Below are 21914 nucleotides of genomic sequence, written 5' to 3'. Positions count from 1 at the left end.
CAAAATCAGTGCAGTGAATGCCGAGCCTGAACAAGTCTTGTTTATGAGGTGCTGAGGGGGCTTAACCAGTAAATCTTCCTCTTACGATATTCTTAACGTATGTAGTGACCACGTCAATGGTGACTTACGACTATTAGGGTAACACATATGCAACCAAGTTCAGTTCAGTCAAAAAAGCAATAACACCCGATGAAATACGCAAGCTGTGACATCGACGCAGCATTTATTTTTGGCACTTCTCGATGCTTTTGCTCACGCTTTCAAAGTTTATAAATTACCTTAAAGCAGAGGAAACAGGAAACATGGAATGCGGTTTGAACCTACAGAATGTAATGAGTTAGAGCGAATACACTTACTAGGCATCCAAGCGCTGTTGCCGTCAAGTGCGGCGTCGGGCAGGATCCTAGGCGTCGACGTATTCCCGTAGCGCAGCTAAATGAATTCGGAAATCAACACCGTGCGTGTTTCTTTGAATGAACATTTCTTCACTGTTTCATCAAAATAGCCTGAAAATAAAGATACTTTGCCCCGTAGTGACTACAACGCGTTCTGCTAAAGAATGCTTTGGAATAGTATTCATTTTAACAGGTTGGTGAAGCATATTCGAAGATCCATAAAGAGACCCTAGGCAACACGCACGCATATGCGCACGTGCGCAAACATTGTTTGAGAGGGTACAAATTTATCTCGTGACATTTTGGTTCTTAAGAGTAAGGTTTAGTTTGGGGGATTCTATCTAAATACATGGGAAAGAAGAAATCGTTCCTCTCAGGCACGATGGCACCAAATGAGATTTGTAACGTTTAAAAGAAAAAGCTAGTCTAATGACTCTTGCTAGCGAATTTTCAATTCTAGTCGCCAATTCGTAGTGAACTATCGTTGAAAATCGCGAATTTTCTGAAAATGAAACAATGAAGTTTACAAGTATGTCGGTCAGCAATGAAATATGATATCAGAATTCTGTAAATTGCTTCTAATGGTACATCGAAAGCGACCAACATTATTGTAATATGCACATGGCTCTCGATTGGACCACAAATGTGTCTGTCTGATCTTTGCAAAGCTCTCGTAACAATGTAAGAAATTCACTTAAGATATTAATTGACATACCAAATTTGTCCACTTTGGATGCTCTAACGGATGCAGTTGATAAAACTGCGATATCTACAGTTGGCGCAGAGCTACAGGTTCGTAGCTCTCGTAGTTCTGTATTTTTGTAACTCAATTATTTTAGGATGTCTTCAAAAATTCAGGCCTTAACAAATGTTCCCATTCTAACAGGTACTAGAATTTAACTAGAAAACGTTTTTTTTTTTTTGCTTTTCGCGTGTCTTTGAGTAGGCGGCATCGCAGTTAGCTCCGAGGTAAGGTTTCCTCTTAAATTGGGGCAGGAATTATTTCCTTACAGGAGCTGCTCCTGTCGAAGCACTATAAAGACAGGGCAGTGTTAGAAGAGTTGATGAAATTTCGCTAATTTCTCTTCTGTTCATTCCAGCGTAACGAACGCGGGCGCCATTGAACAGGTGAGTCTAATGTAGTACACACTAAACAATTTCTCACCCTTAAGGGTGTAAAAAAGGGTGTTCAACAGATTTACACCCTACTGCACACCCTTCCAGCACCCTGTTTGGGCGGGAGCACCCTACGAGCATGCCGCAAGGGGTGCATTTACCGGAAGGGTGTAAACGAGGGTGCCAGAAGGGTGCTATAACTAATGGGTGCTGAAGTGCTGATAAGGGTGTACAGTAGGGAACAAAATTTTGTGGCCCATGTGATCAGCAAACGAAGCGGATAGCTTTTAGAGGTCGCCCGGTTAGCCACCGCGGCCTCACCAGGAGCCTTGCCAACGTAGCGATCGGCTGAGTGGCGGTAGCGTCTGGCCGAGGTGCAGGTCTAGAAGGTATGGTGCGCAAGCTCATTATACTGTCGGCTGTGTACGGCACTTGGGGAGCTGAAAGAGCAGCATTTTGGACTTTCCACATTTGTGCGGCCTCCAGCCAGCGCTTAATAAAGCTATCAGCTTCGTTCGCGGAACACGTGGCCCACAAACTTTTGTCTTCGACTGTACATGTAGTGTAGTATATTTGTTAATGTACACAGGATACAAAGAAAGATTTAAACTAACAAGGCCACGGGAACACAATAAGGCTTTTGTGCAGGACAAATATTTATTTTTCTTGCAAAATACGAGTTTATGTCACTTCTTACCTTCAAGAATGCATTGTAATTATATATGCATATATACGTAACGGTTTCAACGCAAAAAGCAGCACAGGTTCACTGTTTCACATCGTTTACATTTGTTATGTTCCTTCGAAGTCGGTACTGCTCGCATCCTCTTAGCCTTGCAAGCTTGCCTGCGCAGTTTGGGCCTTAGAACAGCGACGACACAGACCGAGCACAACGCCCCAACCCATGCGCGCCATTCCAGAACATGAACACAATAAAAAGAAATAAAAAGGAGAACCAACAGAACACAGAGTTTCCGACAGAGCAGTAACAACTAATGGCAGGTCTTCTGCTTTTAGAGTTAGACTATTACCAATAATTTATTATTACGCGTTTCCGAATAATAATTTTACTTAGTGATTATGAGTTTCTTTTTGCTTTTGATTGCTTCACTGTAGCGATTGTTATCTTTTCACGCACTGCAGTAGGTGCTGAACATGGTCAGGTTTAATACCATTGCTGGCAACAAGGGTGAAGCTTCAGGCTCTCATTCTCTGAGTAAAAACGCAAAGGACTAACGCAAACCGTACCCTAAAGTGTCAGTAATTTTTTCAATATCTAAATTGTCGCGCCATCTATGGGCAGCTTTGTATACTGCATTTTATAAGGCAATAGGCAAAAAAATTAGCGTGGCTGTGCGCTGTTCTTGCTACCAGTCGGCGCAAAATATCTGTTTCTAAATAGTTTGAAGTTTATTTAGACTATGGCATTTCTGCGGCATGCTGTAATGACAAATTTCGCAACTGTCTCTTGTTCTGACATGGTTACTTTGTGCGGTTTGCCGCGTAATTCTCACTGCTCTCACTGCTGCGTCGGTTCATGTTTGACTGCCTGTTGTTTGCAAGTGCCAGGGGTACTGTGTATGGAAATTTGCTTGCGATGCCACGCTGCCTAGTTAGTGTGCCCCACCTTGGTACGGCAAGGACATATATCCTTGCGGATGGCTACCTCAACGCGCTCAAAGAAGCAATTTGCGCGTGCCTGGTTCTGGGCGGCAAAGTCGACCTGACGTCGAGCTCGTTTCAGGCAAGTGCACGTGTTCCCTTGTTTGATTCTAACTGCACCTGCTAATGTAGCGTTATGCGGAAGTACTGACGATTATGATGAGGGAGGCTCTTCGCGACATGTTTGAATCCGAGTGGTGTTTACATCGCTAAAAGAAGTGTATCGCTTAGCATTAAACTGAAAGTATAATACTCGTTCGCGCTACATAATTCTCGCACAGGCGCGGTAGCGCTGCAAACCTCGCGTTGCGCTTTTTTCGTTGCGGGGTGCTTTTCTCGTCGCGACGGTAGATTGCATTTTTACATCGAAGCCGCGTATCGCCAGACTCGTTATGTGCTTTAGTGCGAAGGCGACCAGCAACGAGCATTGTTGTCCATGTCTCTTATGTCGCCGCTTAGTTTTCGACTCTCCCAAAATTTGCCTTGTCGCCTGGAGGTGCTGCTTATACGGAGTGCGACTAGTCAGTCAGGCGCCCTCAGACCGTACACGCTTGCCCTTTGCCATACAGCTGCTCCCCTTGCTCAGTCATAGCGCGCGCGCGCGTGCAGCCTGTCATCGCCACTGTACCACTGTCCGCCATATACATAGAATTACTTTTGCAGTGGCTGTGAAGCATAGCAGAAAAAGAAATAGCATTGTGCATGTCAGCAACTAAAGGCTAAAACATTTCCTGTGAGCTACATGTTAGCGCGCTCAAAGGTGTGATGCGTGTCATGCCCTGTACGAGCGCCTCAGTTACTGTGCCGATTCGTTTTAAGTGCTTTGTGGAGGATCGCTCGCCAAGCAAATGCTTATTAGTGCATTTCGCTCATATGACAGCAAATCCAGGGGCACATTACTAGACTGTTTTCTAATCCGAAAACAACAGTCCGCTGTTGCACATTTACAGTGGTTTGCAGCACATGAAGTAATGGAGGCAGTTTACAGCCTTGTCGTGCATAGAGATTCCTCAGGTCTCTGCACGATATAAAAACCAGTTGTACTTTACCGCTTTCAGATACTGGACAAGACGTTCGATGAGTATGTGGATCTCTCTCCTGAGGACACTATCCCAGACTTGTCGAAAATTTTACTGCGCCCACAAGTGGACAGTGAGCAGCAGTGTGCGTCAACATCGACTGAGGTATTTGTATTTGGTAGTCGCGTGTTCTGCGAATTCACAGCTTAGTTACGAATTCATGTGTCGGCTATTTATTTTAACAGTGGAGCTGTTTAAGCCGAGCGTTTCACATGCGAACAAAAAACTAGCACAGCGTTGCCGATTCCGCTAAACTGAGCTTAATCCAGTTGGAGCTTGGTTATGAAGTTGGTTCATTTGTAAGCCCAGGTAAGGTAGGGGTAATTGTTTCAATCATAATTAAGCAACTTATAATCGAGAGTCAAACAATACTCAATCGATACCTAATCGATAATCGATCAATAAATTTTGGAAAAACTTCATGTAGTTCGCCGGTAAGCATGGCAATGCGTAGTGTAGGCGAATCGATATCCAAACGATACCTAATCGATAATTGATCAATAATCCGTAAATTTCAGAAAAAGTGCTTGCTAGTACCCCGGTAAGCATGGCAATGCATCGTATAGGCCAATGGATAGCCACTCAATACCCAATTTATACCTAATCGATAATTGTGAGCTAGGTTCGCATCAGCTCCACTGTCTCTTTAGCATTGCGCCTCCAGTGCAAGGTGCAAAGTATGCTATTTTTTTTTCTTGCAGCACATTGCGGCGAGCAGTATGGTGGCCAGTGGCAGCGACGATCATGAAAATGGCCTTGGAATTTCCTTCGATCTGTAAGTGTGTTCGAGTGTCACATTAGAATTTTAGGTAGTCTCACAGGGTCGCAGAATAATATTGGTTTCGCCTGTAATCATGTTTTGAAGAGAGATTTATTGAATGGAAAGGCATAGAAGTCGGCCTAATACATGCCTATAGCCTAGTACTCTGCACTTGGGAGGGGGAAGAACAAACAAAGATTGTTGAGAAAACCAAGGCACCTTATAGAAAGATGGTTGAACACGAAACTTTATCCCATCTGAATTAAAGTCCAAAGCCAACCATCACGTAACGAAACCAAGAAATGCCGAGCCACCCGATGCAATGCATATGTGATTTGATTGCTTGTTTACGATTGTAGTCACTGGCGTTTGGCTGTGTTCACCTGGTTTTGAACCTTGGGATCAGCGCTGCCATGACGTCTAGCTTCTGTTTCAATGCGCATGCTCGATTGGATCAGAACGGCGGCGCCAATGTCAGTAACACATATAGCTCACTGGTTTGTTCGCGGCTCCCACGTTTATATTGTCCGCAGTGGCAAAGAAAATTGCTGCGCCTGAAATTCTGCACATCATACGCGCTGCAGTTGTGGCAGTAAATTTTATGAATTCGCATCATACTGAACTTTGTTGCAGATGTGACTGTATCACTGAGATTCTGTTCAAATTTAACTTCTCTTTCCTCATAATAATTACGACGGGCTTTCTCAGAGTGAGAATGTTTATTAAGGTCGAAGTACCATAAGTATTCCAAAACACAACACGCTTTGTATATCCTTGGCGAGTATTGTTGCAGTTAGTCGAGGCGCAGTTGATTGTAACTTTCCCAAACAAAAGCACGAGAATGTTCATTGCTGTCCTTATACTCATATCAGTGCCTCCTAATACCAGTGCTGTACTAGGTCTGGAACCTTAACAGTAAAATTAGTACTGGGCTTGGTTGGCACTGATATCATGCTATTTAGAATAATCTTATGCAATAGAAGAGCTAACATTAATTTTTTTCTGTGTTTACCTGTAGCTCACGTAGGGCACTGATATTTTTGTTACTGTAGCAACGTGTTGAAGACTGAGCTCTGAATGGCAGCTTTCTTGTAGGCCCTTTTTTGCAGCACACTTTTGTGCTGCCAAGCCTTGGCGATCTCCATGACAGTATTAGCACTGGTAGCCCGATTTCGTCCGCAGCGTTCCGAAAAATTGTGGACATGCTGTTCACAGAAATGAAGAAGATGACACTAAGTAAATTACCTCTTATTTTTGATGGCTGTGGGGTTAGAAATGCCTGCTGAAGTATAGGCCAGTCGGTACGAAATTTTGCAATATTCTTGCTACCACACTTAATGTGTAAAAATGTGACCGCCAGGTTTCCTGAATTTTTTTCGATTCTTTGGGAGAATGAGTAAAACAAAATGTTACTAATTGAAATTCGTGTACTTCGAAAAGCCACATAATTAATAAAATTGCCATTATCCCATAATTAGTAAAGGAAATTCGCTGGCTAATTTGAGCTGGAAGCACGCACTGTTCTGCACAAGTTCGAAGATGTACGCTGGAAAAACCTGCCGATTCGGAAATTTTGTGTGGTCAGACAGGCTTTTAATTTACGTTTCACTGCATTAGATTTCATTTATAAATTCATTTAATCTGCAGACCTTGGAACTACAAAAATTTACTTGTTCTCCTTAAAGGCATTTGCAAAATTATTCATAGCTTCTCACTGTGTTAGGGGCAAAGCCATAATCTCGCTAAATGTGGACAACAATCTTAATATTGCGAATATTTTTCAGGTTCCCAACTCGTACTTTCTATTCAAGGGTGACCTCACTTTTGCTTGAGAAATACCCGCAGCTGAAGGACGTAGTAGGAAGTGGAGCTGTAAGTAAATTGTTATATTACTGGGGACCGCCAGCTGTGGGGATTCTAGGCAGTGTGGTTCTGGGCACATCCATTATCGTACAAATCCTTGAGCATGCAAATTGATTGAGGCTGGCAGAGATAGCAATATTCCCATACACTGCAAATGTAATAACTGCAGACAGAAGCTTCACCAGACGTGCATTTTCATATTAGGGGAAAATGCCTAGGAAAACCTATGAAGCTTTCATTACCTACACGAGGGGAGAGACTTGTGTCAGCACGCATTCGATCACGCTCGTAAAGAAACTGCTCTACCTGAAATCTTAAGTTCTTTTCTCTCAGAAATTGTGTGTGATCTTCTTGTTTTTTTGGGGTGTCCCTAATCTTTCCGTTCTTGACAGAACTTATTGCACATGCTAATAAAACCACTTTGAATTGGTAGTAGTCAGCATGTTTCTTTCTCATTTGTGTTGTTTGCACTGCTTTGCCTTTTCCTTGTTTCTTTAATGCGTACTAAAAATTTCATTTGACCCTTTCCTTTACTATAAGCGACCTCTGAATTTGTGCACAATATTATTTTATTGTTCATGCAACTCTCAGGACTCCTGGAAGGTAGCCTTGCTCTACAGATTCAAGAATCAGCGAAGGGTTCTTCCGTGCGATGGTCGCGAGGGGGCGAGAACCGTGCAAAGTTTGGGTCACGCAGGAAGGGCAGGGAAGAAACAGCCACGGTGGAGCTCCAGCGGCACAAAGTGCAAAAGATGGTGAGGGGCATTCCGTAGTCAGATACAATATTTTGATTCGTTTATCTATGATGATGTGTAGCAAGCTAATGGCGAGCGTAAAATTTTCATTTGCTAATGCTTTCAAATGTTTCAATTTTTTTTCACTGAATAGAAGCGCTCCGAATTTAATTCTGTCAATTAGTGCTCTCTGTTGTTTTAGGTGGCATTAAAGTATTTTGGATGCGTGATTGAATTTATGCTGGCGAAATATTTATCGAATCAATTTAGGTAGGCAAAACTAAAAACCACAAATCAGAAAGACCAATGGCAAAATAACGCAAGGGGACAGTTGAAACGCCTTTGGGGTACTAACAAAGTTGTTTGGTGCTCAACCGCAGTCTTTTGTGGGTTTGTTCCCTGTCTAGCAGGTGGGAACAAGGCCATATGTTAATCCATACAATTAGCTATGTAGTTGTGTGTTGGTGTAAATGTATCACATGAAAAGGATAGTGAATGGGGCCATTAGCTTTTGACAATACCTCTTGGACATTACAGCAATGTTTCCTTGCATACGGCAGGTGTATTTATGCCGCAATCAGCTGTATTGATGTTGCTTCCCACAGGATGTTGCTATCTCTACGATAGCCGGAGAAGAAAAAAGTTTTGAAATGCACACGGAGTGGCTCAGCTGTGAATCGTGCAAAGGCTCTCCTGACGAGGATCAAATCAATGAAAGGATGGCCTCGACATGGCGCCAAGAAATTTCTGACGTCGCAACAAATAGTATTCATGAGGCGAAGAGGAAGTACCCATACATGATGAGCTTTGAGCGGGTAAGTAAACTTTTGCTACTATGTATGAAACAGCATTTACATTAAGTTAGCCTGCATGGTTGAGGAGGCAGCTGCATATAAAAAGAGCTAGAGCTTCTGTAACTGGTTGAAAAACTAATTTTAATGCACACACATGTTCTATTGTACTGCAAAAAACACTCAACTACTGCTCTCTAAATATTGTTCTGACGAAAAAGTTATTGCTCTAATGCATTTGGGCAGAAGACTCATTAGCTATGCCACCAAGGCTAGCCTTGTGCCACAGACACATGGCCATCAAAGGTACACCACAAGGCAATGAAAGTCGTTCAACGCTTCTATCAAGACATTGACATTTGTAATGACGACTGACTGAACTACATAGTGTGTGTACATAGTGCTTATGCGTGTGCAGTGCTTATGTGTGAAAAATACTAGAGAACTGTGTTGAAGATATAACCTATGAACTTAGCGAAAGCAACACTCCCTTTTTTTTAACTTCTTGTAGTAAGTGAGAAGGGGTAGCCGTCGCCAAGACAGTGACAACTCCTCGAGTCATTTCTATTCCAATAGAAGGTTAAACAATGAGCACCATAAATTGGTTTTCTTTTCTGTGTGACTAGAAATTTTCAGTTTCAAGTACAGCTTCAGAAAAAAGTTGCCATTTCTATTTTGTAAGGTCAGAGTGCTCACTTGGATTGTTTACATCTGTCTCCTGCCCAATCTACAATGTAAATGCTGTGCTTGTAGATACCATGGTAAAAATAACTGCTATGTATTTGCCGGGTTTTTGTTGTAGTGCACTTTGTATATGTCTTATTTTGTGCAGTTTTGCAGTGACTTTGCAAGACTAACTAAGATTGACCCTTCACCTTGTATTGCAAAAGGAATCAACAAAATTGTGAAAATGGCAGAAATGAAACGCATCCCTTGCGAAGCAAGTGTAATGGTATCACTTGAACTGGCTCGTGAGATGTCACCGGAGAGGCTGCGAACACGACGTGAGTGCTATTACAAAGGCTTAATCGGCAGCTTTTAGACCTACACTCCGCGACAAATTATTTTTGCAGGATCTCATCTTATAGGCATAACATTACAGTACATCTGTGTTTAACGATTTGGTTCTTTGAAGACAGTTCTTGAGGTTTTCAACTCATATCTGGTCTAAAACTGAAATTCTTTAATGGTACGTTGTTTGATGTGTAGAATGGAAATAAACTGGCATAGTGTTGCACAGTTGCATGCCTAGATCAAGAATATTCTGGGCCATGGCAGGCACTATAGAGTATTGGAATACCCATGGGGAAGGTCTTCAAGGTGCAGTGGACATAAATAATGGGATGTTACCCTAGCACCAGTGTTCAGTTGCTTTTAGGGACAGAAAATCACGGCGCGAATAGTTTGCAAAACCAACCTTTGTCACAGATTTAGGGAATTTTAGGAAGATACTAAAAAAGTGCATTAAAGTGTTTGCTATAAACCTTTCGCTTTGCAGACGTCCTAACAGTTGCAGCACTTCGGATACTGTCTTTCAATGTCAAGGAAGTTGATGGTCTGTCATCTTTGTTTGTGCGAGAGGAGGTAAGTTTCTTGCGAGTTTGTTCTGGTACAATGTATGATTAGTACCCATGAGCTTTGCTTAAAACTGGTCAGCAATGCACGGTGCTTTACTGTGATAGGTCTACATCGAACACGGGAAGCATAATATCAACAAATATCTGGGCCCATCCAAAAAGGAATAAACGACTTTTAAATGGGCGACTTGAATTCCTGTAAAGACAAGTTCTCATTCTGCGTAGTCAGGCCCACGTGATCTCTGAAAAACTTGATTTTTCAAGGACGTAAGTGCAGCGCAATAACTCGTAAATAATTTTTTACAGCATGGCAGGCTAAATAATAATGCTGCTTGGAAGTACTCCCGTGGATCTGTTCAGGATTCCTTGCGTGGCTTCTATATACCACAATTCTAGGTAGAACCTCCTCGTGTGGTTAGCTTTAGTGCCAATGACACTCATGTTTTTCACGAAATGTATACATATGTTAAGCATGTGTTGGTTATTCTCTTGTGTATTTGGTACCTAGCAACGTATAGCACATCAATAAACATGGTAGATAAATACCACATACGGACAGTGGCTGTACTATTGTGTAGGCTGCTCCCCCAATTTTGGGAGCCAATAATATAAAAGCAATCCTAAGAATTATATTCCAAACAAAGTAGTAAAGGAATAAGTAAAGCAAGTACTCTAAAAGCATAAAGGTGTTCCCCAGGGAGCTGCCACCTACTCTACTCTGAATGCATGGTATGTTGCGTCTTCAGACTTTATGCGCTTATCGTTACTGGCGTTTCGAATGTGAATGGACTGAAGAGACTATTTCATTTCAAGGGTGGTGATGACAAGGGCCCGAGCAAGCTTAACATTACTGAAATTTTGAATGCCAATGGGCTAAAGAGAGACTTCAGTTACAAGTGTGGTGATGAGCAGGGCCCGAGCAGCCATGAAGTATTAGTAGCAAAGAACCTGGAATATGTCTTGCAACTAGGTACCAGAGAGAGAGATGTTTATTTGAAGAAAGGCGGAGAGGTCGGCTTGAGCGTTAGTTTGCACTGGCCTGCTACTCTACACTGGGGAAGGGGGGAGAGAAAAAGAGCGATGAATGAGAAGATAAGAAGGTGCATATACCTGTATACATGTCCATCACGTTGAGGTCATACTAGAGTCGTGCTTAGAGTCCAATGGCTTGAAGGAAAGCTATAGTCACTCCAGTGACCACAGCTGTGCTGTTGGTGTCAGGTCAAGGACCTAATACAATCTCTTAAGATATTAGTCTTTTAGTCACTCGTTGAATAGTAGGAAAAAGGCTCTGCCGTTCTCGCACATACGCTGGGCATGAGCAAAATATGTGCCCAAGTGTTTCTGGCGGTTGGCAGTGATCACAGTTGGGACCAATGTCACTGCAGCTGATGATATGCGTATAGCGCCTGGTGAGTGCAACACCAAGACGAATGCGGTGCATATTTTCCTACAAATGATTCATTAGACATTAGTATCCATTATCAATCAGTATTATTGGCCTACGAACGCCGAATAATTTATAATTGAATTTATTCTTAATGCTTCTGTTTTGATTTCACCTTAACAATGTCTGTGATGTGTAGTTGCTGTTTAGGTCACGTGAGACAGAGAAAAAGCTGCAGTATAACTGCTGATACATAATTTGGGGTCTGTAGCTCTTAAAACACGTTTGATTGTTGTAGTGAATTGAAACTATACCAGTGATTATATTGTCGTTCTTTCTTCATGTCTCGCGTGACGTAGTCAACTGCACCTCGTAACCACCATTGGATTGATGAAATTGAAGTATAAGAAAATAAATTTTAATAAGAATTATTTGGTGGTTGTAGGCGAATACCATATGGCCAACCATTTATTATGTCTACCACATCATTTAAAAGAAGAAAGCACGCGACTAAAGTCTCTATAGTCCTTTAAAATGGAACTGAAAATTCCACTTTCAAGTATGGGCCAATCCCCTCCCTAAATTGCGAGAAGTGCGCTGTTTTAGTTTTCATCAATGTTTAAATTAAGTGTGAATTGGCCTCAGCGAATTCTGTGCAACATATTTATTATAAAATAAAGCTGCAATCTCAAGAAGTGGGGGCAATTCTGGGCGTGGTCCCAAAATTTTCGTCGGGCATAAACCAAAATTGCATGCATAAATGTCAGACTAGCCATTTGTATTGTTAACATTGTTTGTATTGCGTTGAAATGATGTATAACCTGCAGAAAGCTTCATAAAGGGTGACTGAGTATGAAGAGGTGACAATGTACTATTCATGGTCTATTGGTGATGATGCAATATTTTTTTTGCTACTACAGGACCCGAGCGTTCCTGCAACCCCTTGCATCGTATTTTCTGGAGCAGACGTTGTAGAGGCTGACCTTCTCCACATCAAGGTGGACCGCGAGAAGCTGTTTGCGGTGAAAAATGGGGAGGAGGGGCTGGCGGCTGTCTTATCTGCTGACTGGCTCTTCAATATCCAGTACGACCGCAAGTTGTTCAACACTCTTGTCGTGTTGGAGCGCCTTTTCCTCGGGCTCACATTGAGTGCCCCTAGAGTAGTGGCTACAAAGTTCTTGAACAAAGTCACCAAAAGTGAGCCATGTTGAATGTGCTGTTGGCCGTCTTGGCCGTAACAATATTGAAGTGGTAACAAACTTTTGACAACAAAGTGGTAACTTTTGATAAAAGAAATTTAAGTCTAGCAAACTTCCGTTGTGGAGCCAGTGGAGGCAAATCAAGTAACCTATGCATTTCGGAAACAGAGTCAATGCGATAATACCGGGAAAGAATGAACCTTGCAGATTTTTTCTATATCTTCTTAATGCGATTTATTAATCCTGATTGAAACGGATCTCAGATGACACTGGCATACTCTAACGTCGGTCTAATGTAAGTTAAATATGCAAGTACTTTGAAGGGTGTGGTTGCCAGCTTTAATTTTCGGCGAAGGAAGCATAACTTTTTTTTTGCAGCTCCACAAGTTCTGTTTACGTGTGATTTCCAACTTAAGTCTTTAGAAATTGTTAAACTTGGGTATTTTATCGTTTCGGCTTCAGTTAGAATCGTTGAGTTCATCTCATAATTACGCTCAATAACATGCTTCCTTTTGTTTGTAACTCTGAGCAGGACTGATTTAGATTCGCTAATTTTCATTTTACTTCTTATGGCCCAGACTTCTACAGCTTTAAGGGCTTGACTAAGTGACGCCTGGTCGTTTTGGTTATTGATTTCACGATATAATAAACAGTCGCCTGCAAATAACAGGATGGTTATGTCGTTATTTATGTGATGAGCAATATCATTTATTTAAACTAGAAAAAGAAGCTGTCCTAGAACGGATCCCTGTGGAACGCCTGAGGTTATGTTTAATTGGTTAGATTTGTTACCATTTATATCAGCGTATTGTGTCCGATCTGTAAGATATGAGCGGATCCACATAACATAATTTATATTCATTTCCATCAGTTTTTTTTAATTAATTCGTTATGTACGACCAGATCGAAAGCCTTCGAGCAATCTAAAAATATAGCGTCGACCTGCTTTCTATTGTTCAGTTGTATTGTTCTATTTCTATTGTTCATATGTATTCATGTTGCATTAATTATTGATGTTCTTAATAAATTTACTTTGATACCAAAACTATCCCGCACTCTCATATGTATAAAAACACTTGTGTCACGCATGTCTCAAATGGGCAAAAGATCACCAGGTGCTGTGTGGTGTATATTATTTGCCTTTGTTGCGAGGGAAATATGACTGTTGCAGTTCAACAGTCGTATATTTCCTTGGAAAGCAATGGTTCACATGCATTGCTTTCCTGATTAAATTTTCCATTTCACATGGCATGCATATGTGCTGCTAGGGTCTTTGGATTGATGTTGTGCATTGTGGTCCAAAAATAGGTATAGCTATAGAACATTTATGCAATGTGTGACAAGTGGCATGCATGGGTGGGAAAGATGCCTATTTTTGCACTATATATATATATATATATATATATATATATATATATATATATATATACATATATATATACACACACACACACACTGTTTTGTCCAAATATCGGTTGCTAGCATGCGGCCTGCCTTGACTGTGGAGTAGAGCATTCTATGTTTTTCGTGCATCAATCCTCGGCTTTTGCTGCTGGGGTGAATCAATGTAGAGCACCCTTCCAGCACCCGTTTCATAGGGTGTTATGGTAAAATAGCACACTTTAATAAGGGTGCGACCACTACACCCTTTAAAATTTTATGCTGTGCACCCTTCCTTAAGGGTGCTAGCCTCTGCACCCTTTCCTAGCACCCTTTTTAAAGCACCCAATAGGTGGCAAAGGGTGTTCGTCTGGGGACAAGCTAATTTACACCCTTATGGGTGAGAAATTGTTTAGTGTGTAGTCCCGTGGACAGAACACTCGTTCGGTTCATATCTTAGTATTTTTCCCTAAGTGTCCTAGTAGAAAACAATGCGTGTTAAACGTGACGTATAATTCTAAGCGGCAAGCACTAGCATTAGTAAGTTCTTTCACTGCTATTGGGAATGGGTAAAAACTAGTGAAAAAGTTTGTTTGCCTATAATAATTGACAAAGATGATTTAGGATGCAGCAATTGAAACCTTGTCTCCTGCGCGGTGGTTTTCAGCGACCTTTATTGCTTTGTCAGATTGCAATGACGCCGGCGTGGGCAATGTAAAACGGCCAATGAGGAATGGAGCATGGAGTTAAAGAGCCACTTTTAAGTTAAGCTGAAGCTGTCTTTCATTTGTGTCATATCTCAATCGGAAATGCCTTGGATGCGAAAGGGTTGAGAGTGAAAGCTGGTGGGCGGCACATGCATGGTGCTTGGCTCTTGGTACTCAACAACGCTCAGCTGTTATTCTCGTTGCTTCCAGTTGCCACCTAATTTTACAGGTAGATTGTTCACGATAAAATCAGTTTTACTCATTGTCACAATTCCATACCCTTGTGCTTGTGTACCTGTTACGCCGCGTGATGCATTTAAACAGCACTTTGCAGTTTCAATACATCACTGTACTTTGCAGGTGAGCACAATAAATGTGTCAGCAAAACCTCGCTTTCTTTCCAAGGGAGTATCCCGATTATCATGTGGTTTGACGAACTCTCACCTTGTCTCAGATGATCGTGGCTCAGTTATGTGCAAAACGCACAGCGAACGCAAGAAACTGGAGCCCCTGTTCACGAAAGCGTTCGTACTTGTAACCTGTTCGTAAGAAAAGATGTCAGCCAGTAGTAACGGCGGACATTTTGATCCCTAAGTTGCTGGCAAATGCAAAGAGCGCTTACAAACAAAAAGTTTGCGAATTTGTGCTAGGAAGTTTATAAAGAACACCGAATGTCTAGGCAAATTTTCCTGTGATTATGACATTCGTTTCTTGGAATCTACAGTCCTTTCACATTCTTTTCACATCACCACTTTGTAAAAAAAAAAAAAGCGGTGTTCATAAAACACGAGGCGTGTGAGGGCAGAGTTGAGTAACTGCAAGGCTGAACTGAAGCTTTATGAGAAATATGTTGTTATTAAAGAATGATATTTGCATAGCTACAAGAATTGCATGGCATGCTTACGTTCAATTTCGGAGGCCTGCTTCATAACTGTTTTCTCCTTCAACCTGTATGTGAATCAAGTTAGATCTTTGATGGCTCTTCTTTATCTAATACTCTGCAAGCCATCTAAGGAGCACTAAAGAGAACTGAAATGCTTCGGAACGCGCTTGTATTGCGCGCAAACTATAATGACGTACAATTTTACTCAATACCAGCAGGCATAATAGATTGCATGGCGTTTCTACTAAAGCTCCATTTTTTGAGGAATGAAAAATTTAAGTGTCCTTCGCTATCACGAATAATTGTCCTTTTTATTTATACAATTGCACCCTATATTTTTCTCTTATAGCATGCAGAACACCTTTACTATGTTAGATTAAAACGAGAACAAGGTAAACGAGCGAGCCAGCGTTTCGATAAGTGGACTAGTCTTTTTCAACGCCACATACGCTGTCCTGGGCACAGTATATATAGGTATGGTTCTTCTAAAGGGGACATAGGGTTAGGCAGGTAGGTGAGGCAACGACCGAAGATGTGTTAGTGTCGAGAGTGTAGAATCGAGAATAAAGGGGTGTTATGGAGACGGTCAGTTATAGGGTCGTGTGTCAGCCGGCGTGTCAACGGCCGTGCGCATAGCACACCTTTGCTATCTTCTTTGCAGGAGGTCAGTCGGCTATCGTCTCTCTGAAACAGATAATAAAATGAGTGGCAGAAAATTGTGCTCGTGAAAAAATACTGAAATGTAATAAATACTTAAATAAAAAAAAGAAACGGAAGAAAAACACACTGAGCGACCAAATGAATATAACGAAGTACTGTTGCCTATAGCTTCAAGTTTATCATAGCGAATAGGTTCTAAAGGCTCCCTTTGAAACGTTTATGCCTATTAGTTGCAATGTCGTGAACTTATGGATGAGGTATGATTCTCTGTTTGTTTCTTTCTCATTCATAACGAAAATTTGATTGTAAGATGTAGACTTCAAGTTCGATTCTATCCAATACCTGGAAACTTTCGGCACTACCATGGGAACACCATTCACTCCAACGTATGCGAACATTTTTATGGGACAGCTTGAAGCAGACCTGAGAAAATCCTACCCTTTCAAGCACCACACCTATCTGCGTTACATTGACGACATATGTATAATATCGGAAAACGGCAAAAAAGCATCAACCGACCTAATTAGCCGTTACAACCGCTTTAACCCGAGCATTAAATTTACTGCTTACCACTTTCCTAGTCAAATCAACTTCTTCAACAGGACGCTCTACATAGAACACTGTGAACAACATTTTACCGGAAGCCTACAGATAGTCGGAAATATTAGGCTACAACAGTCATCATCCGCGACACTGCAAGCAAATAATTTTTGTGGGACAAGCGAAACGAATAAGAAGAATCTGCAGCGAAGACCACGATTATATTCACCACCTAAATGACCTTAAAACAACGCTAACAGAAAGGGACTATCCCCAAGTTGCTCTCGATAGAGCTTATGATATCGCTCAATATTGGAGACAGTCGGAATTGGCGAAGAAGCAGCCTGTACCAGAATCTGACACCGCCAGCCTTTATAACAAAATATTCGATTGCCCTCACAAACATAAAGAACATCCTAAGAAGATACACCCCAATATTATAAAGTGACGAGCGTATGAGAAAAAAGTTCCCGGATGTGCCAACGGTCACCTATCGCCGCAACAGGAACGTTAAAGACATGTTAGTGCACGCAAAACTAAGCCAACATCATTCCCTCTTAATAGAAGCGTGTTGTCGCCCCAGGTGCAAAACATGCAGGCACCTTTAAAGTAATATTAAACTTAAACCATCGCAAATTATTATACACGCCAAGTGAAAACTAGCTTTAGTTGTAAAAGTTCGGATGGTATTTATATGCTTGAATGTTCCTCCTGTAAGAAACAATATATCTGTGAAACAGGGCAATCAATCAACATCAGGTCAAACGGACATCGCGTGGACACAGCTAAAAGCTTCCCAAAAGCCGTCGGCCAGCTTTTCAACCAACCAGGTTATAACATTGGTCAACTGAAACTCTACATCTCGCAGTCAGGTTTCCGTTCTGAACGAGAAAGAAAATGCAGGGAATCGTGCCTCATCCATAAGTTCATGACATTGCAACCAACAGACGTAAAAGTTTCAAAGGGATCTTTAGAAGCTATTCGCTATGCGAAATCTCAAGCTATAGTGAACAGTAATTATTTTCATTTGCTAGCTTAATGTTTTTTTATGCCTTTCTTTTTTCTTTTATTTATATATTTATTCCGTGTCAGTACTTCTTGTTTCACAAGCATCGTTGTATTGTCGCTCCTTTTATCTCTTTCAGAGAGACGATAGCCCACGGACCTTCAGCGAAGCATATAAAAAAGGGCTGCCATGCACATGGCCGTCGACACGCCGGCTTAGGCACGGCCGTGTCACCGGCCGTGTCCATAGCACGCCGTTATTCTCAATTCTACACCCTCGCCTCTAACACACCTTCGATAGTTGCCGCATCCACCTGCCTTACCCCCTTTCTTCTAAAGAACCCTACCTATATTTACGGTGCTGAGAGAAGCGTATGTCGCCTTGGAAAAGACAAGTCAACTTGTCGAAATTTTCGCTCCCACTTTTACCGTGTTCTCGTATTGCTAATTGCCTTGAACATCCATCTTCCGCTTTCCCCCACGTTTTCCCTAGATTACTACGTTAGGGCAGCTAAGAACATGAACATTCTGTTATTCATCAGTGGAGAAGTTGTTGGGTCAGCCATCAAAAAAAAAAAAAAAAAAAAACAGAGGCCTATAGAGAACTACACTAATCCGGTGTAACATGTACACGTTTTCTATCAGGCAATATATTTACCTGAGAAGTTGCTTCTCTCATTTTTACCACTTGAACAGCGTTCTGGCAGGCGCTCTTTGCAGACATCAGCACGGAAACATATGCCTTTGCACACTTTAATCAAGTTGGTGAAAATAAGATGAAAAACCGTCGCGAACGTTCTTGAGTAAACGAACATCTGCACGATCGCGTGGCGGCCGATTATAAACAATATTTTCTGCCAATTCGGGGTTTTCTACATCATTGACATGTGTTGAAATATACCACTGTTACCTGGAGAATACCACCTACATTTAAAAAGTGTGCAGTGATTACAGCATTTGCAGCGCTCCGATGACATTGTTTTACAAGCACCTTCTGAAGTGCTCTACCAACGTTACGTCCTTTTCTTATTAGCGTGAAAGACACAAATGGCTCATTGGTCGAAAAATTGGCCGTCCGGTGTTATGGGATCAAAAGTGGGGGTAGAACCCTCTATCTTTTATGGGGAGTTGAACATACGACCTTTGGTCTTAATAAGGGCAATGCTATTTAAGGCACATGTAATTAAGGCGCTCCGACACACGACGCTTGGTGGGAGAACACAATAAGCAGTAACAAAGCATTCGAATGAGAATGTCAAGTAATTGAATTATTGTCTCGCGAGCATGCAGGCAGTCGCCTTCATCTACCTTAGCGTAGGGCTAAAGAGACTGTCAACATTTTATTCTGATGCTTTGGCGCTGGTTTCTGTTATAACAGAAAGATCTCACAGACGACTTTGAGAGCCCTGCTCAAGAACCTGCGGTAAGCTAGCCTAACTTCTTATAGCTCATAAATGCGTCTCGATAATATGACTTCGGACATGTGTACCTGTTTATCGGGTGACCGCGTTTCACCGCCTAGCAAATGCTGTCGCTCAGCGAAGTACGCGCCTGCATGTATCTGAAGTTTCTGGAATGTTATCGATGGTTCTATCTGCAGGCTGTTGTCACCGAACTTTGTGTAATCTCACTGCGTGTATGCGCGACGCGAATTGCGTTGCACTTTCTGGAAGACAAGCGTGAAGTTCGATGACTCATGTATAAAAGCAGAAGTGCTTGAACTGCTAATCCGATTTTCGACGTGCGCCGAGTTGGTTCGCCACTATCGCTGTTCTTCAGTTCTATAGCCTATTTTTCAGGGCACAAGTTCACCCAATAAAGCGGAAGTACTATCAATCGCAGTTCTCCTGCTTTCTTCACCGTCACTACTACGTGACACTGTAGGTATCCAGTCAAGCTTTCTAGAAAGGATGCCACACAAATGGACAGAGAAGCGTAAAAAAGCTTTCCTTAATGCCAGCGTTAAATCTAAATTATTGAATGTGACTGCTTTTAATTTTGCAGAGTAAAAATGACTTATTGCTGACAGGTGCATCATTGTATTACATTGGTGCATTTATTCAGGCGTGTTCGTTTTGGCTAGATTGCTGGTTAAAAGGTGTATTCTGTCGCATTCGGAGAATCGTACATAGAAAACACGTTTTGATAGAGAGTGTACGAATAAACTTTTCTGCTGTGACGGTAATACCAGGAAAAGAAGATCTACCTGAATCTTGTGCAAAATTTTTGGTGTTCGTGCCTGATGAGCTACTATGAGAAACACTTTGGACACGTTTACTTCGTGTACAATGTGATTAATGCTTGAAAGTTCAGCTCGCGCTACGACATAGGTTTTTTGTACATCTTGCGACATTTAGAAACTGGATTAGGTACTGCTGCCTCCAAGTTCCAAATGATCTCTCTTTTAGGGCATTAATCGCATTACAGGGTCAAAAGCACATGTTTCTCGAGCACTGTTCGCATATTTTACATTCACAGGCAACCACAAAAAACGCATAGTTTTGATAATGTGAACTGATCCTTAGCATGACAATTATATTCGAACAGTATTATATCGCTGTGAATTGGCAAAACGGGGATGTCTCGTTTTACGTACCGCTCATATTATTCTAAAATGAGCCCTGAAATGTGAGCTCTGAAGGCAACGAATGTTTAAGCTATTTTGAATGCTGTTGTCGCAACCGAAAAGCCGCAAATACAATTAAAGCACAAACTCTGAGCACGTGAAATGTTGAGGACGTAGAAAGAGGAAACAAGACAAGCACTCTTGCTGTGTCTTGCCTGTTTGTCCCAGTTCTTTTTTCGAGTGAATTTGCATGTGGTACCATGTGGTACAAACAAGGCCAAACGTCTAGCCTTCTCAAGTTAAAGCAACACGTTCTATGTTTCAAGTGCAAGAGGTCTTGCCAAAGTTGGTCGCCATGGGCACGGGAATAAATTGACTTGAAGATTGTAGCAAATAGACATGATCTGTTGTTACGCTGAAGAGAAGTCAACTGGTAAGGCACATCACAAGGTAGACAATTACGGCCTACTTGGCAAGGAGTTCGCGCTCGATGCGTTAGCTTCACTGGTGTCCGCAGTAACGTTCAGGCATGCGATATTTCTGAAGAATCCAAATTTCTGCTAACAAACCACAAAAACCTGGCTACTTCGAATTCGTTGATGCTGTCATGGGCTTCTTCTGTATAGCTGTTCTAACAATGCACCCTCGGGCTTTTTATAACCATGACTTTAACCTCCACTTACCGGGGTGCCTCAGGGTATATTCCGGCGCTGTGCGTATCTCGCGAAGCTTATTCTTTTTCTTTCGTCATCAGCGCTCGTTCGATTATACATGAACTGAGTACTCAAAATGGCGCGTACGTTTTAGCTTATCGCGTGGCTGCATCGCTAAAAAAGCTACCGCTTGTAAAGCTACGTTCTCTGTCGCCAATGATTTACCGGTCATGTGTCCGCATTCTTGTCGCCGCCATATTATATTTCTGCGTAATCCTGCGTACCGTAAACAGCCTTCTCGTAGCAATCCAGTATCCTAGCCCTTCTGCGCCAAGGTTGGTGTGGCGTCACAGTCACATATTAGTGAGGCTGACCTATCTCTAGCTTTGTCTCATTAGGAGTCCTCTTCCCTTTTTTATGAAGGTATCATTTATTCTTACCAAGAAGCACGTCCTCATGCTTAGTATACTCCCGTTTACCGATGAAGGTCAGTAGACATGTTCTGGCTTCAAAATTGACTGTATTGAATTTCGTTACACTATCACTCACACTATCTATAATACACAAGAAGTATGCCACTCAGCTGAGCCAATACAATCGCATTAGGGAGAAGCTGCTCATCCTACAACTTATTCAAATTATTGTTGTCGACAGCATACAACAAAACAGCCAATGCTTTCTTTCCTCCCAGTGTTTTAGGACATATTTATCGAAATACATTTCTTTGCAGGACACCAGCACGGACTTCCAGTACTTTCGTGACGCAGCAGCTAGTGGGACACGTGACGTGTATAACACGCTGCCCATCCAAGAAAGTGCTCCGCACGACAACACATCAGATACACTCAACTACTCTGACCAAGACGACGAAACCGCTCGATTACGCGCTTTAATTTAGACTCACAATGAATTCCTAAATATGGATCGTAATTTTGTTACCCATCATAGAAAGAAGCA

General features: G+C 41.9%; 1 protein-coding gene across 1 annotated transcript; it reads left to right on the top strand.

The window, feature by feature from the left end:
- Window positions 1-1084: 1084 nt before the first annotated feature.
- Window positions 1085-13602, top strand: LOC129382945 (uncharacterized). Its single transcript, XM_055067161.1, has 8 exons — window positions 1085-4357; window positions 4954-5027; window positions 6797-6884; window positions 7467-7630; window positions 8215-8424; window positions 9233-9404; window positions 9899-9984; window positions 12285-13602. Exons 4-8 carry the CDS (start codon window positions 7628-7630, stop codon window positions 12573-12575), a joined length of 762 nt encoding a protein of 253 aa, XP_054923136.1. The 5' UTR covers window positions 1085-4357; window positions 4954-5027; window positions 6797-6884; window positions 7467-7627; the 3' UTR covers window positions 12576-13602.
- The last annotated feature ends 8312 nt before the right edge of the window (window positions 13603-21914 follow it).

This window comes from Dermacentor andersoni, chromosome 3 (assembly GCF_023375885.2).
Source record: "Dermacentor andersoni chromosome 3, qqDerAnde1_hic_scaffold, whole genome shotgun sequence".
Classification (NCBI taxonomy): domain Eukaryota; kingdom Metazoa; phylum Arthropoda; class Arachnida; order Ixodida; family Ixodidae; genus Dermacentor; species Dermacentor andersoni.
The sequence above is the reverse complement of the archived record's forward strand: the minus strand, read 5'-3'. Positions and strand labels throughout refer to the sequence as shown.